Raw genomic sequence first — 16,010 nt, forward strand, 5'->3', positions numbered from 1 at the left:
ACTACAGCTTCTGTTGTCGTTGTTTTGATAGAGAAACCCCCAGTGTCAGAAATTACATACTGTCTGTTTAAATTAAGTGATGAACAATCCAAAGAAACAAAATGGAGGAATGAAACGACAGTACAGAGAAAACTGAAAGAATCCCTATGAGCTTCTATTGTTGAGCTATCTTTAATGACAGCACTGGCATGTACCCGGCCGGCTGGCTTATTACAGGTGAGCTGGCCCGCGGCAGCACTGCACATAGTCATCAAGCTTGTAGAACCACATATTTAGCGAAAATGTGCGGGTGAGTTTCGCTGTGCCACTTTTCCGATGTGATCTTTTAAATCACACAGAGATACTTCTGTATTATCCTCGACAATGTCTGATTTATCTCTTATTTAGGTGCTGAACCTGGTCCAGTCCTACGTCACCCTGCGCGTCCCTCTCTTTGTGTCCTATGTCTTCCACTCTCCGGTGGCTGTGGGAGGCTGGCAGCACTTTGACCTGCAGTCAGAGCTCAAACTCACCTTTGTGTACGATACAGCTATTTTGTGGCAGGACGGCATCGGCAGCCCACCTGAGGCTGAGCTGCAAGGTATGTTCTCACTCCAGTGCTGCTCCCTGCTGGTGCTGACAGAAGTCCGCGTGTGAAACACTGTCAAACTGTGTTCTCTGCTCTCATAGGAGCCATGTACCCGACCAGTATGCGTATAAATGAGGAGGGACGTCTGGTGGTCAACTTCAAGACGGAGGCTCGCTTCAGGGGACAGTTTGTTATGTCTCATTCAGGTAAGATCGGCGCCCATGCACTCACATACATCTCCTTAACCTATCCGATGTGGTCATTCTATACAGCGACCTCCTATTGGGTTACCCTGTGGCCCATATCCTCTCTTCATCTATTTCTGGAGCTCCACATTAGGGGTCCTTCCTGTGTGAAAGTACCAGAGGTCATTTCAGCAAATGTCAAAATGACCCTGCAGCGTTTACAGCTAGGAAGCGAGTGACACAAACAATGTAAAAGGTCACTCCATAAATACAAAGGCAGACACTGTTGCTAGCTCTAGTTTGGATAAAATGCAGCTTTAAAGATTTATGACAGTACACATGTTTGTTTTCAGGAACCAGCGTGTCATCCATGGTGATGTGTGCCGACCACCCCGGGCTCACATTCACGCTGTCCCTCGTCAGGACTGAGCCGACTTACAACCAGCCCATGCAGCAGTGGAGTTTTGTCTCAGACTTTGCCGTGAGTCCATATGCAGTCAGAAATTGCCAGCTGTGGTGAAACAATTATAAACTTCATCATCAACATTGTCTCTCACTCTGTGTGGCCTGTAGGTGCGAGACTACTCTGGCACCTACACAGTGAAGATGATCCCCTGCATTGCATCACCCAATGGCGAGTTCAGCATCCCTCCTGTCTGCCACCCAAGAGAGCCACTGACGTTTGACATGGACATTCGCTTCCAGCAGGTCAGCTCGGATATCCTGACAAAATAATCCGTAGTCATCGTGACAGACACACAGATGTTTTCTTTTTAGGATGACACTGCAAAAAGGCCATGTTTATCATTTAGACCGGTCGCTCCTAAAACTGCTTCCTGAACAGACACTTTTTCTATCATAGAGTAAACTGATGACCCCCGAGGTGATATATTTTATGGACATTTCATATTATATTCAATGCATAATAATAATAAGTGTACAGAACAACTGATAACCTACAATCAACCAGATTAGTGAATGCAATGATGCAGCAAGTGATTTGAATTCATTTTGAGCAGATCATTTCCTGTGAATATTGCATCAGAGTTGACTTTTCCTGATATTTTAGAAGATTATCTGTCTGTATTTTGTATTTTTTTTATTTTTAACTATCAAACATACTTAATAGGCCTCATTTTCGACCAATTCAGTGTTTTCTTCTCCCTGAAGCTTGCAATAATAGTTATATCAGCCACCTACTTACGAGGCTTTTCAACAGAGTGAATGTCGTGCGAATATAGCTTGTGTTCATGTCTTCACCATGCCCTTAACCTGTACAACATTTTCAGCTTAAGTTAGTTGCTGCACTGTCGGAATGCCATGTGGCATGACACTGCTGATCTAATAAACAGTAGACTTTAAGTAAGAATAAGGAACAACCCTTTGTTTTCTTGTGATAACAGTTTAATTTATCTTGTTATCTCAGGTTAGCAAAGCTCGTTTTTTGTTGAGATAATAAGAGGAATGACTCTGTTCTCATGACAAAAAGCTATTTTTTATCTCGAGATAACAAAACAATTCACTAGTGATCCCAAGATAAAGGCAGTTAAAAAATAATAGCACCTACAGTCGTCATGTGCTTGGTAATAATCTAAACTTTAAGAATGACAGTTTTGCTTAGTTTTCATCATAGAAACAAGTAAAATGCTGAGATATACTCCTACTGTATGTTTTCCTACACCCCTTAAAATCAAGAAGGCCTTGTGACCTTTGTGGCGCATTGGCGACCCCCAGTGGTAGACTTTAAAATAAGATTAATAAGGTTTATTTGTTTCCAGTGACGATGAATATATAGGAACAAACTAGAATTAACCGGTTTAGGAAGATTCTTCATCAAAAATGTTGATTTGCCAAAGAGGCAAGTTACATTATATCACAGTAACGGTAGATTCTCAGTGTTAACAAACATGTACTACAGAATAACTTGCTAAGATGGGCCCTTTTTTCGCCATATCTACCATTTTCATTAATACTCATAATCTGTTCTGTGACCTTGTTCTGTGCTGCAGGTGAGTGACCCGGTTGCAGCCGAGTTTAGCCTCAACACTCAGATGTTCCTGCTTTCCAAGAAGGAGTTGTGGTTGTCTGATGGCTCCATGGGCTTCGGAGAAGGAACTGATGCTGCATTTTCAGATGGTACTACAACACTGCCACCTAATGGATTTTGGTAAACATCACAGCTGAGGAACATTAACCCTTGAGTCCCACTTACAAATCATCTGTCCTTTTCTTTAGGCTCCATGATCTACGGCCGTGTGATGGTGGACCCAGTCCAGAACCTGGGCGACTCCTTCTCCTGCAGCATTGAGAAAGTTTTCCTCTGCACCGGAGCAGATGGATACGTTCCGAAGTACAACCCCACTAACAAGGAGTATGGTTGCCTGGCAGATGCTCCCTCTCTGCTTTACAGATTCAAGATCCTGGTAAGATGCAATGAATCGTCAAGAAAAATATTTGAGTGTAGTGTGGAAGCCAAAAGAAGTAGAGGTCATATCTGATTTCTGTGTGTGTGTGTTGTGCAGGACAAGGCCCAGCCGGAGACTCAAGCTTCAGCATTTGGTGATGTTGATTTTAAGGCCACGCTGGCTCAAGACACAGCTGGAGCTCTTCCTCTGGTCAAGCAACCAGGATCAGATGGCTTCACACTCTCCTCATCTCCACTTTTCCAGGTCTGTATGATTCCTAAAATACAGTATATTCATGTAGTGCATTAATAAATAAGGAACACACTCAAACATGTTTGTCTTGCAGGTGGCCGCTGGTCGAGAATGGTTCATCCATACCATTTACACTGTCCGCTCCAGACAAAATGCCAACCGCAACATTGGCAAGCGCAGTGTGGAGTATCTACATCACAGCATGTCCTCTGTTGAGCAGCCAGAGACCTCCATCATGGCCAACCACCGCCAGCGGCGTGCCGCACGTGATACCTCTGACCTTGCTCTGACTCAGGACATAGGTGTTGAAAACAACCGGGGCACCAACTTACAGCACATCGCTCTGGACCGAGCAGACCGCATGGTGGTCAGTCAGCGCCAGCCCTGGTCCCCTAACCGTGACCCCCTGTTGGAGGGCCCCTTGCTGGAGAGTTCTGGCAGAGAGCCGGCTGACAGCTCCACCCTGCCCATGTTGGTGGGCCTCGCAGGTCTGATCCTCCTCATCTGTCTCATCGCCACCATTGTGATCCTGCTGCTGCGGCGCAAGAAGAGGGAAAAGAAGACCCAGTTCCCTCCTTACACCACCTCGTCCTCTACTGCCTACAACGGCTACAGCCAAGGCTCAGCGAGCATGTGGAGCAGCTCAGACAGCTCTGAGGTCTAGATGTGGACCCTCCCCACCTTAAAACACCTGCCCCCTTATAAAAAGACTATGATAGTCTCCTCCACCATCGTGCCTTCAAAGCCCAACTATTGTAGCACTGAATAGAGCCCAGTACAACCTGTGGACAGCACAATATGTCAGTGTTTAGGGCCTAAATGCAGAGAATGCACCAGAGTTTTCAGAGTACTGATCTCTGATTATGGTTAGGTCTTGCTGAAATGTACTATAGGTTTCTGCCTTTTCTGCAGCCTATTTTTAATCATGGATGTACGCAGAAACCCCTCAAAATGATTCACCTGCTTCATTGGTTGTCAAGTTGTAAAATATCCCGCTTTATCCAATGTTTGAAAATGCATGAAAATCCCAGTTTTGCAATTATTACTCATGAGTAAAAGGCAATCTTGTTTAAATTTAATTAAGGAAATAATTTTCTATGTTCCTCCTTTTAAAATAACTACCAAGTATTTTTTTATTATTGTAATTCACTGTGTTCATTATTCTGTTTTGTGGAGAGTAGAACAAAATGGACTGAATGTTAGTTGAAGCTGACCTTAATGAATGATAATGTGATGATTTTTAGTATTGATATTTAACTGTCATGCTTTAAAAAGCCTGCAGTAAACCTGCCCACTGCCGAGTCACAATACCAATATGGTGTCATTGAAAGGGATTGTAAATGTCATTTTAGTTTTGAGAATGCAGAAATTAACTTTTTTTTTTTTTTACATTTTTCCAAGTCAATGTGGCTGAAATCAGATGCAAAACTTTCTGTGTACATAACAATGTAGGACTATGAGAATAAGGTATTATTACACCCTGGTGAAACTTGAAAAATTATGAACTATACGTCTTTCTGGTTTGTTGATCAAGTCCTGAGAAAAAACACAAGTGCAGCATAAAAGTTATAATTATTCTTCTACAGGTGACAGTATATTTTAATGTGCCAATTGTTAGCAGACTTTTATGGCTTCTGAATTTTGTGTCAATTTCAAGAGTTTGGATGTATGTACACTTCAACTGCCAAATATTAAATGTCCTTTTTTGAATCAATGTCTTATTTACAAGAATACACACATTTCTTTTTTAAAAAAAGGGAAGTTTATTTGTGACGTTCAAAAAGACATTTTCTACTTCACATAGGAAGATAAAAGAACAAATGTTTTCTTAAAAATAAAAAGGGTACATATTGTTTCGAGCAATGGAATGTGGTACAACCAACAGGCATAAATACATTTATTTCAATTTAGTACTAGTAAAAAAAAAAAAAAAAGAGGACTAGCAAACAACTAAACCAGCACAGCTGCAGTGTTTAGGTAAGTGTAACAAGGCAGGCTTGTAAACGAGCACTTCCTAAAACCTAATACCACGAGATCAGTCCATCAGAGGGTTTTTACACAGTACATTATCACAGCCTGCAGAACAAACACAGACACTAGGACTAACGATACCGGAGCTGGCTGCCGCTCTCCAATTCTCAAACTCAAGTTATGAAGCCGTTCACAACTTTAGCTTTTTCCTGCGTCCACGACCGTCTTGGGTTCCCTCTGACTTCCGTTTCTGGGCCTGGGTGGAGGAGAAAATTATTAGTTAGGATTGGTGATATTAAACCCTTTCAGAAAATATCATGGTTTCGTGGTATATGGTATTACGTAATTATTATTCTTATTATTAGTTTGAATGTCCTTTAAATGAACGCAAACAGCTGGGTTTTTGGTTGAACAAATACTTTATTATTATGTCGGTCAGGTTTCATACCACAGTATAGCTTAAAGCTGGTATATCGCTGCAAACCTGTTCTTGTGCTACGATACGATTATAAAACGGCACGAATTTTTTTTCTCAGTGTGACAACTTGCTATTTTTACAACCTTTTTTTCCATAATTAAAATAAACAATTAATTTGGTTCCTAGCTTAGAACATACATATAATGCAGATGTTTATATCGATTAAGTTTCAACAACCAATTAGTTCAGCAGTAAGGAACATACAGCTCGGCCTTACAAACTTGTTACAGGCGATCATAATTTGGAGAATTGCGTTTCACATTTCTCACTATTGACTTTTCTGCATTGAGACATAGTCTTTCAAGAGAGAACTGTGATGCATCTGAGAACCGATTTTTCCCCGCCACCTCTATTGGGTATCGATAGTATCTAAATATCAAGAAAACTGTTTTGTCTTTTAAATTTCTCAACAGTATCATGAATCCAAAGGCATCAAAAAATGATCATTCCGAATCTCTGTAATTGCATCAGCCCTGATATGAAAACATTTCAAATAATACCCAGCACTAGACAAATATTACTGTATATTTAAATGACTCAGTTGGCATCAATTAACAAGTAGCTTTCTTCTTGTGATGTAAGATGAATTTGTAACTTACTGATGCACTCTTTGGGCCCCGTTTCTTTTTCTCAGCCTTCTCCCTCTCCTCCAGCTCCATGTTCTCTCTCTCTATCAGTGTGATCAGGGTGTTGCATCGCCTCTGGAGCTCCTACACACACACGCACACACAAACACACACAAGCAAACATAATTTAGATTTATGGCCAACATTATTAAAACATCAAGCACAAAAACAAAACAGGAGAAATAGTACAGAGACGCTTAAATGTACCATGGCAGTCCTGGATTTGAGGAACCAGTCGAAGCGGAACTGAGGTGAGTTGCGGATGCACTGACGCAGCTCGTCATACACGCTCTCCTTGTCGAAGCCCAGCTTGTGGAGCATGCAGATGAGGAAGCGGTCCTCCTCCTCTGTGTAGTTCTTTCCTTTGTTGGTGCCATAGGAGATACGGAGCTGATGGAAAGGAGCCTTGTAGCGTCCGATCTGGGCAAGGAGATGAGAAACATATTGAGGGACTGTTGATTAAATCAGGAAGAGCAGATAGTGTGAAGAACATAATTAAGGGATCAGACTGAGATTCAGAGTTAAAGTGTTTAACACAAGGCTTGATGAGATAGAGCCAATTAGGTGGTTTAATCAAGAACTTAACGGCCAAGTGGTTAACAGTCAGCTACCTTTGAATCCAGTGCTTTCTTTATGCTAATCCTCCTCTGGATCCTGGCCTCTCCTCTTTCTATCTGGGCCATGATCTTCTCGATATCCTGCAGCTCATTACAGCGCTCCCAGAATACAGCTGGAGGAACAGACACACACACATGAAATCATTGAATATTTAAAAAGAAGTTTGGAGTGGTCTGTAAAATAGAAGATGTAAAAAAGGTGTCATTACCAGAATATTCCATGACTTCTTCTGGAGTTTTTCCCTCAACCTCTCTGGCAATGTTCTCGATATCATCTCTTCCCCACTTCTCATTCGCCTTGATGAACTGGTTGAAGTCGCGTTTGTTCCAAATAGTAAATCCCTGAAACAAAGGTACAGTTGATCAAAAATATGAAGATCCACACACATCGAACATTTAATTTTGACTTGCAGCATATTACCCATAAATTAATTGTATTTACCTGTTGCAGCAGGTTCTCCTTCTCCTCCAGCTCCTCCTCTGTGAGAGCTTCAGCCTCGTCAATCTTCCCTTGCTCTTCCTTCTGGACCTGGGCTGAATTTGGCATGTCTGGATTACGGGGAACCTGAGGAGAAGATGCCACAGACTGATTTAGAGACCTTCTCCAACCAAATTTGGACAAATAGTCTTGTCTTAAAAAAACATCTTTGTACCTTATATCCTATGGTCTTTCTGTAGAACAGAATTTCCTTTTCTAGAAGCTCAAAAAGACGTGGAGGGAAGAACTGGAAGTCCTGGACGTTGGGTTGCTTGGGAGGACGAGGAGCCTGGGGAAGTCAAACAAACAAATGTTATGAAATAAGCAATGACTACAAACAATGTGACTACACATTCTGTTGCATTAATGCCTTAAATCCTGAATGTGAGTATAAAGCAATCCGTCCATACCTTGGGTGCTTTGGGCTCACTGACTCGCAGAGCTTCTCTGAAGTAGGCATCCACAGCATAATTGGCTTTCCTTTCTCTCTTGGGTGGCTCAATCCAGTTGGTAATGACCTGAGTGAAGAAGCAAAAGTAGAAAAAATGTAATGACTCAAAAGGTTCATGTTGGCAGAATAAGGCAATTAGAGCTACAACGATTAGTCAGTCAAAAATGTCAAACACAAGCTGGTTCCAGCTTCTTAAATGTAAGTATTGGCGGCATGTCTTTGTCAAATAGGATATTAAATGTCAGGTCAGATTTTTTTTTATTGTGAATTGGATAAAAGAAGCAACCTGAAGATGTCAATTTGGGTCCGGGAAATTTTAAATGAGCATTTTTCAAAAATGTTTTAATAAACTAAAAGTTTTTCGTGACAATAACTGGAAGATCATAATCAATAATCATAAAAATAATCATTTTTTGCAGCTCTAAAGGCAATTAAATACCAACTTAATACCAACGTTGTTAGTCTTTTTACCTTTTTCTTCTCTCTATAATCTTCCCCTTCAAATGTGTACACACTGCTGTTCTCTGTGTCCATGGTGAAGTTTCTCAGAGAGCTCTCGCCCAGCGAAGACAGTTTCTCCTTCATCTCCATAGTCTGGAATATTACAAGATCAGAGTGTTAAATTTATGGCAAATTTAAAAACTTGACAAACAAAAAGACACTGTCCATATATTTTCTTTGATCTACCCAGACTCACCTTCCTTTCACCTCTCTCCAGGATTGCATCAATGTCATCATCTGTGATCTCGCTCTCTTTGGAAGCGAACACATGTGTGGCACCATGACGGATGATGGACAGCATCTCATCCTTGCCCAGCTTGTTGGCGCTAGGATCCACAAGTCTCCCTGTTGAACAAAAACAAGACAACTTAGCAGTTTACTTAAATCCACTCTGTACAAACATTTGACTTAAGGCTACTAATGATACAGGAGAGATGAATTACCTTGCTGGATGACGATGGAGTCCAGGCGAAGTTTCATCTCGGCCCTCTCCACAATCCTCTCCTCCACTGTGTTTTCAGTGATGAAACGGAAGACGCGTACCTGCTTCTGCTGACCAATTCTGTGAGCTCGGTCCTGAAATAAAGGAAACGTAACAGTTGAAGTCCGCTCAATGGGATACAGCACTCACTCTTATTTTAAAGACTAGAAAATCTGATTCTGTAACTCCTCACTCCTGAATAAGCAATACTAACCATGGCCTGAAGGTCGACTTGGGGGTTCCAGTCTGAGTCGTACAGGATGACGACATCTGCTGTAGCCAAGTTGATACCCAGTCCTCCAGCTCTGGTGCTCAACATGAAGATGAACTTGGCGCTGTTGGGCTCATTGTACGCGTTGATAGAGATCTGAAAACAATATGAAGATAAACTTGCATTTTACTAAACTAATTTTTTGGTTTCCTGAGAAAAAACAGATGGTAATCAGATGACACCTTCTTATTCAAGAAAACAGCACTGCACCTGTCTCTCCTCGTGTGGCGTCTGTCCATCCAGGCGACAGTAGCCGTAGTTCCTCCACATGCAGTAGTCCTCCAAGATGTCCAGCACCCTGGTCATCTGACTGAAGATGAGCACACGGGAACCTGGAAAGAATGAAACATGTTAGTGGTTTCACAGTTCTTAGGCTGTCTGAAACAATCTATCATATGAATGTATAGCATGGACCACAGATGGTTTTCAGTCCATTCTGTCTGATCTAAGCACCCCAAAGATTACAAAACACTTGAGTATTTCCATTTTATCCCTCTTAATACTTAAAAGGCACATATTCTCCTTTTTAAATTGGGCTTGAAAATACAACACATTGATGAAACCAGTGGTTTCTACCCTTTTTGTCTTGTGACCCCTGACAAAAACCAAATTGTTAGCTGTTCCATCGAGTAATTCCCCCTCTAAATCTCTCACTATTATTATTTTCTCACAATATTTTAAAACTAAAATTAGAGGTTTGTCAAAAAAATTAATACAGATCTGTGTAGCTCAACATCTTCTTTCCAACCTCATTCAACATCTCATGATCCCTCAGAAGGGGCCCGACCTTCACTTCACTGTCTAATTGTATGTAAAGTAGTTAAAAGAAGCTCCACTCCGACCTACTTATACATTTATACATCAGGAATAACGATCTAATAATGTCACACTTAATAATATACAGTATCAGACACAGGGGACATTTTACTGCAGAACTAGTGCTATTAATTTGAAAGTTTAAATACGTTAAGCTAATAATACTTCTGTACTTTTACTTAAGTAGGACTTTCAATGAAGTACTTAAACTGAAGTAGTATATAACTATAAATTGTCCTGTAATAACATCATGGCCATCTACATACCCTGCTGCTTCATCTTGGGTAGCAGCTTGTCCAGCACCACCATCTTGCCGCTGTTCACCACCAGGTGGAGGTCAGTTGTGTAGGGGGGACCAGGCTCGGCCCCATCAAACAGGTACGGGTGGTTGCAGCATTTCCTCAGCTGCATAAGGACGTTCAGCAGACGCATCTTGTCCATCTTACCCGCAGAGTTCAGAATGTCAATGTCCTTCATCAGAATCTTAGTATACCTGATGGGTTGTGACACGAGTTAATATTACATACAAATGTACAAGTAGCATCCAGGTTAATTCAGGCTGTGTAGAACAAAGAAGATGAGAGGTAATTTGACTGAGTATGCTTACCACTCTCGCTGCATCTTACTCAGGCCCACATACATCTTGATCTCTTTTTTCGGAAGCAGAGTCTTCTCTACGTCGGCTTTTATACGACGAAGCAAGAAAGGACGCAGTACCTACAGATAAAAAAGGCAGATGAAGTAAACCTAAGTAAGAGTGACGCTCTTGGCTTAAAATTTACAGATTAGTTGGAAGATGACATGAGGAGCATTTAATACATACAGTGTGAAGACGTTCGACCAACTTCTGATCACCCAAGCAGTTGTTTGTGTCAAACCAGGAATCGAAGTCCTTTGAGGAAAAAATGTAATTAGTGCAAGAATACCGGACACTTTTCTTTAAAAGACTATAATCACGTCATTACAATGATGAACTTCTGCTTTAAAGTGGTTTTCCCTTGTAGTGAAATTCTTTGTTGATGTTGTGCATTCAAATGTGATTTTTACCTCTGCTGAGTTGAAGACGTCAGGTAGCAGGAAGTTGAGCAGAGCCCACAGCTCGTGGAGGTTGTTTTGCAGGGGTGTTCCAGTCAGCAACAAGCGATTGGTGGTCTTAAATTCTCGCACAATTTCTGAGAGCTACAGAGAAAAAAGTAATTTTTGCTTCATTAGCCAACCTTGTAAAACACTAAGTAGTTCTGACAGATGTAAAGATCCATTTGACTTCAGAAGCTTTCCTGACCTTTGATTTTTCATTCTTGATCCTGTGGGCTTCGTCAATGACCAGGTATCTCCAGTTGAACTTCTTGAATACCGCCTTTTCAATGATGAGCATCTCGTAGGATGTGACACACACGTCCCATTCTCCAGGCAGCAGCACGTCTCTGATCAGGGCAGTCTGAAATCGATGCAAAACCATTTTTGTTTTGTTTTTTCAACCAGCTATATTGTACACAGCTTAATATTGGTCTGAAGTATCGACAAAAAGAGTATCACACAGCAAATTTGCATATTAGTGCCAGTGAGAATTTGAATAGACAACTACCAAAGAAATTCATTAGTAAAACTGGCTATATCCCTCAGACAGATTGTCTACTCTATTTTGATAATCGATTAAATGATTTGAGTATTTCTTTCAGGAAAAAAAGTCAACATTGTCTTAACTGTGAATATTTTTTTTGTCCTCTATGACAGTAAACTGAATATTACATGATGTTACATCGGTAGTTTTGGTATAGGTCCAAATCTTTAAGCCCAAACTAGAATCTTCACTTCATCACTTTTACCCAAGAAAGTCAATATCAGTTCAAAGTTTACCACAGCAATCATCAGTCAATCATCTACCGAGGCCTTGAAAATGCTAAGATGTTGTATGGCTCACCAAACTAATTCAGCATCGTAAAATAAGCACATTTATGTCAAGAAAACAGGAAACATTACAGTAGAATATCAATTCAAGGTGAGCCTTTCCAGTTACATGTGGCTTTTCAGACGATCACAATATTTTGACACAGCCTACCCTCTGTTCTCTGTCTCCTATCAGGCAGACTGCACGGAGCGAAGGCACCCATCTCTTGAACTCATTCATCCAGTTGTAGAGGGTGGACTTGGGCACCAACACCATGTGGGGACCAGGAATGCTTCTGTAGTGCTTCATGTAACCCAGCAGAGCAATAGTCTGCAGAGTCTTTCCCAAACCCTGTGAGTGTGAGATGGAGCAGTACATGCAAGAATGACAATATTGTGAGATAAAAAATCATTGTTTCTCGCCTTGAAAATCTAGAGGTAGCAGTTTTGACTCTGACAAAGTACTGACCATTTCATCGGCGAGGATGCCGTTGATGCCATTCTCGTACAAAGAGATGAGCCAGTTCAGACCACGGACCTGATAGTCCCTCATTTTTCCTGTTTTGACGTCTAAAATAAGAGACAAAAAACCCATAATCATCACCTCCGCTGATCTTATATATTTGCCTTCCGCTCAGGCTTAAACAAAAACAGATGAATGCTTACAGGAGGGAGAATCATCGAAGCGAGTGCAGACATTAGTTGTCTTGGTGCTCTCATTCAGAAGCTCTTCATCCTCTTCTTGCTCTGTGCGGCGATGGCGATTGCTGTCAAACACAAAAACAAACAATATATCATATTCACAACGGGAGTGAACGTCCTAAAATTCAATAAATCTGTGTTCTGTGGATGTTTACTCACTCTCCAGCTGACAGCAGGTTCTGTTTCTCATCTTTCTTGATGCGAGGGCGTCCAGGCTTCATCTTCAGGGGGGAGGTGGGGGTCTTCTGCGCGGCTGGTTGGATGAAATGAGCAAACAGCTCTGTTTGCTTTAACAGGTACTCAAATCTGTTGGTCCGGTCTGTTTGCTACATACACAGGAAGACAGTCTAGTTAATTTATTTATCCAAGAACAGAGCAGTGAGCCAAGAAACCTCAGTTGTAAAAAAAAAAAAAAGGGCATTCTTACCACTTTCTCCTCATAAGCCGGCATCAATTCTTTAGTTTTGGATGAGGAGGAGGATGCATCTTGACCATCAGGCCCAGCATCTGACGATGACTCTTTTCCAGCATCTGAAGAATCTGACTTATCCTGAGCAGAAAACAGAAAACAATCTTGTTTAGTGGCTATCCTCTAATTAGTCCAACAACAACAGACATGAACAGACTAAACAAACCATCAGGGATGCTCTGTGGGCCCTAGAGGGGAAGTTGGAGGGAGACGCATGAAAAAAAAAAAACTCCTGGCTATCATGGATGACATCTTCCAGGAGCACTATCTCAAGTCTTTTGTCCCTACTGCTATCACCATTGCTCTTAGTGGGCCAAAACAACTGGAGCGCAAGTCAATCACTCCACTCAGTCTTCTGCTCTACTGTCTCTGCATTATTAGACAAACACTTCACACTGTTTTTTTTTGTTGCATTAGATACTGCTAACACTGCTATTTGCTAAGTCAAGACAGCCAAAGTGACATATATACAGAAAAGTGAAACAATATATGTTTGAGAAGGTCTGGGGACCATTTCCTGTTTTTATGAAATGCATGGGAGAGGAGGAATGAGATTTTGTGATGTTTGTTCATCTGTGCCTCGGTGTGGTCTTTGGTTAAGGAGGCACAGAACTGTCTCTTTGTGGTTGTATAAATGTATGTATAAGGGAAATTCGATGAAACAAAATGTTTTAAGCAACTGGTTTGATTCCCTCAAGTGCAATTTTTGTATTAACTGTATTCTTTGGTCTCTGTTTATGGTCTGCTAGGTGGCCATGCTGTTGTATTTCAGCTCTTTAAAAGGTTACTTATATTTACTACAGCATCTGTTCTTGTATGTTGATGAAGGCTCTCGTTCATGCAGGTCATGGTAACTCTAAGTGCTGTATCGTAGGCAACAAGTCCAGTTGCCTACGATACAGCACTTTGAATCTGTTCTTGTACTTTTACTAAGGTTTCTCTGTATGGTTTCGTCTTATCTGACTTGAACTGGTTAGCTGCAATCCCTTACATTTTTGTAGGATCTGAATGAAAACTTAACACAAACTGTAGCGGAAGCAGCATCCCTCCTCGGTTACAAAAGCCATAGCTGCACTCACTGTCCCACTGAAAACAAAGACGCGGACGGGACAGCTGAACGGGCTGCTGCTCTATAACCTGTTAACATGTTTTCACGAGTTTGTTTTTTTTCTAAAGGACTATTCCCATCACAAGCAACTCGCTGGGCGAATCTGACCTGGGGGTAAACAAAAGGCACGCTGGGACTTTCAATGGGACAAGTCGATGTGGGGCTAGCGGCGCTAAGCTAGTAGCCTGGGCGCTTGTGAAACAGGCTGGCCTGCGTGCTGTAACGTTAGCTTCAGCTCAGAGTGGCTGGGACCGAGCTGCCGTTGTCATGAGCTAATGATAGCACCGCCGCGGCTAGCTAACTAGCTCAAACAGCCCGTGTTAACATCGACAACTGAAAGTTTAACGTGGCGGTATTTGTGAAGGAAGTATAGTTAGGTATCACACAGGGGGGTTTCGGGGGTTACGACTCGTGTGACAGGTCTGTGGAAGGTGTACGCGGTGCTGAGAGGAGACAATGCCCGGTTTAAACCATCTTACCTCCGCTCCTCCGGCTTCTTCAAGTTCAGTCTGTTCTTCTTCCCGCTGTTCCACGCAGCTTAGAAGTTCGGACATTTTAGTCGAATATCACACTTCACCTCAGATAAATCGTCCGTTATTTGGTGCCTTATGTGATCCCGTATAAGAGTCGCTGAAGATTTTCCGAACTTTCTCCCGAAAAACGACAACTATCTTGTTGTTTATAATGAAAGACACACCGGTTGGTCGCACAGGCAGCACGTTCGCGCTAGGAAGCTTGTTGTCGGGTACCCGCGTTCACAGCGCTCTATCGCGAGACTTGGTTATGCTGCCTTCAGGGACTGTTGGGAAATTTTACATGAATTTAGACCCAGTGGATTTCTTGATATAGATGTGTTAAAATTCCCTTAAAATCTTGTAAAATGTAGCAATAACAAAACTCTTCAACCGTATCAAATTTAATTCTACTATCATTGGTAGAGTGCTTGCTGGACCCCACAAAAAATTTTGTTTGGTTAAACTAGACCACAGTGTCAGCCTGACAGTTAATAAAATGAGTCAGTGCATACATTGTAAAATATATTGACTTTCCTTGTTTACAGTGGAAATAATTTAACTGCATGCAACATTCGAAGGCAAGTTCTCCAAATTGTGCAATATAAACAGAATCTATTGTGCACTATAAACAGAATCTAATGCTTTCACATACATTTGCCAAGAAAATCATTATTTTCACTAGTAGTTTAAAGTCTGAATCTGGGCTTGATTAAAAAAGTAACATTGTTAATATCTAATTAGGCCATTGTACCGCACTTTAGGTCATTTGAAAATGTACTATAGCAATATCCTGTTGATCAGTCAACTAAGCACATGTGTTTTGTATACTTTTTGTACACATTTTAAATATGTGTTTCAATGTATATCTAAATTAATTTGCAGTAATATATGAACTCCCTATTTGTTTTCTAGTTACTATGACACTCACCAATAGGCCTATGTTTTTTAGTTATTGTGGAGTTTTCCGTTACGCATTATTATATTTATTTTGCATGATACACAGATACACAACTGTATCACTTCAATGTGGAATTTCAGGAAACTGCTCTGTTGGTTTTGAAATTGAAAAAGAAAAACGTATACCCAAGTAGGTAATGTCTTGACGTTCAAGATAGTTTCATGCTTTCACAAGGGACACCAAACAAATACTGGAAAATGTATTTGATAGATGATTCACTTTCGACCAAAAGCGACGAGGGGTACTTGAATGCAGCACGTCGATTGTACAG

General features: G+C 41.3%; 2 protein-coding genes across 2 annotated transcripts in view; one reads left to right on the forward strand and one right to left on the reverse strand.

Moving 5' to 3' along the window:
- The window catches only part of frem3 (Fras1 related extracellular matrix 3), a 30,328-nt gene extending 26,254 nt beyond the window's left edge, over positions 1-4,074 (forward strand). The window contains exons 17-24 of the mRNA XM_073473026.1: positions 388-580; positions 670-774; positions 1,107-1,234; positions 1,327-1,461; positions 2,763-2,889; positions 2,989-3,176; positions 3,276-3,422; positions 3,505-4,074. Of these exons, the coding sequence (XP_073329127.1) occupies positions 388-580; positions 670-774; positions 1,107-1,234; positions 1,327-1,461; positions 2,763-2,889; positions 2,989-3,176; positions 3,276-3,422; positions 3,505-4,074 (1,593 nt within the window). The remainder of the gene's footprint in view (positions 1-387; positions 581-669; positions 775-1,106; positions 1,235-1,326; positions 1,462-2,762; positions 2,890-2,988; positions 3,177-3,275; positions 3,423-3,504) is intronic.
- A 1,085-nt stretch (positions 4,075-5,159) lies between these two features.
- Positions 5,160-15,013, reverse strand: smarca5 (SNF2 related chromatin remodeling ATPase 5). Its single transcript, XM_073478012.1, has 24 exons — positions 14,746-15,013; positions 13,117-13,239; positions 12,849-13,015; positions 12,654-12,754; positions 12,457-12,557; positions 12,160-12,339; positions 11,383-11,538; positions 11,148-11,279; positions 10,924-10,992; positions 10,708-10,817; positions 10,367-10,593; positions 9,495-9,616; positions 9,228-9,380; positions 8,976-9,108; positions 8,729-8,877; positions 8,503-8,625; positions 7,991-8,098; positions 7,756-7,869; positions 7,545-7,667; positions 7,312-7,444; positions 7,097-7,215; positions 6,693-6,905; positions 6,459-6,569; positions 5,160-5,637 (listed from the first exon to the last, which is right to left on the reverse strand). The coding sequence occupies exons 1-24, from the start codon at positions 14,818-14,820 to the stop codon at positions 5,572-5,574; spliced, it is 3,108 nt and encodes a 1,035-aa protein (XP_073334113.1). The 5' UTR covers positions 14,821-15,013; the 3' UTR covers positions 5,160-5,571.
- Positions 15,014-16,010: the final 997 nt, after the last annotated feature.

This window comes from Pagrus major, chromosome 1 (genome assembly GCF_040436345.1).
Source record: "Pagrus major chromosome 1, Pma_NU_1.0".
In the NCBI taxonomy this organism is placed as follows: domain Eukaryota; kingdom Metazoa; phylum Chordata; class Actinopteri; order Spariformes; family Sparidae; genus Pagrus; species Pagrus major.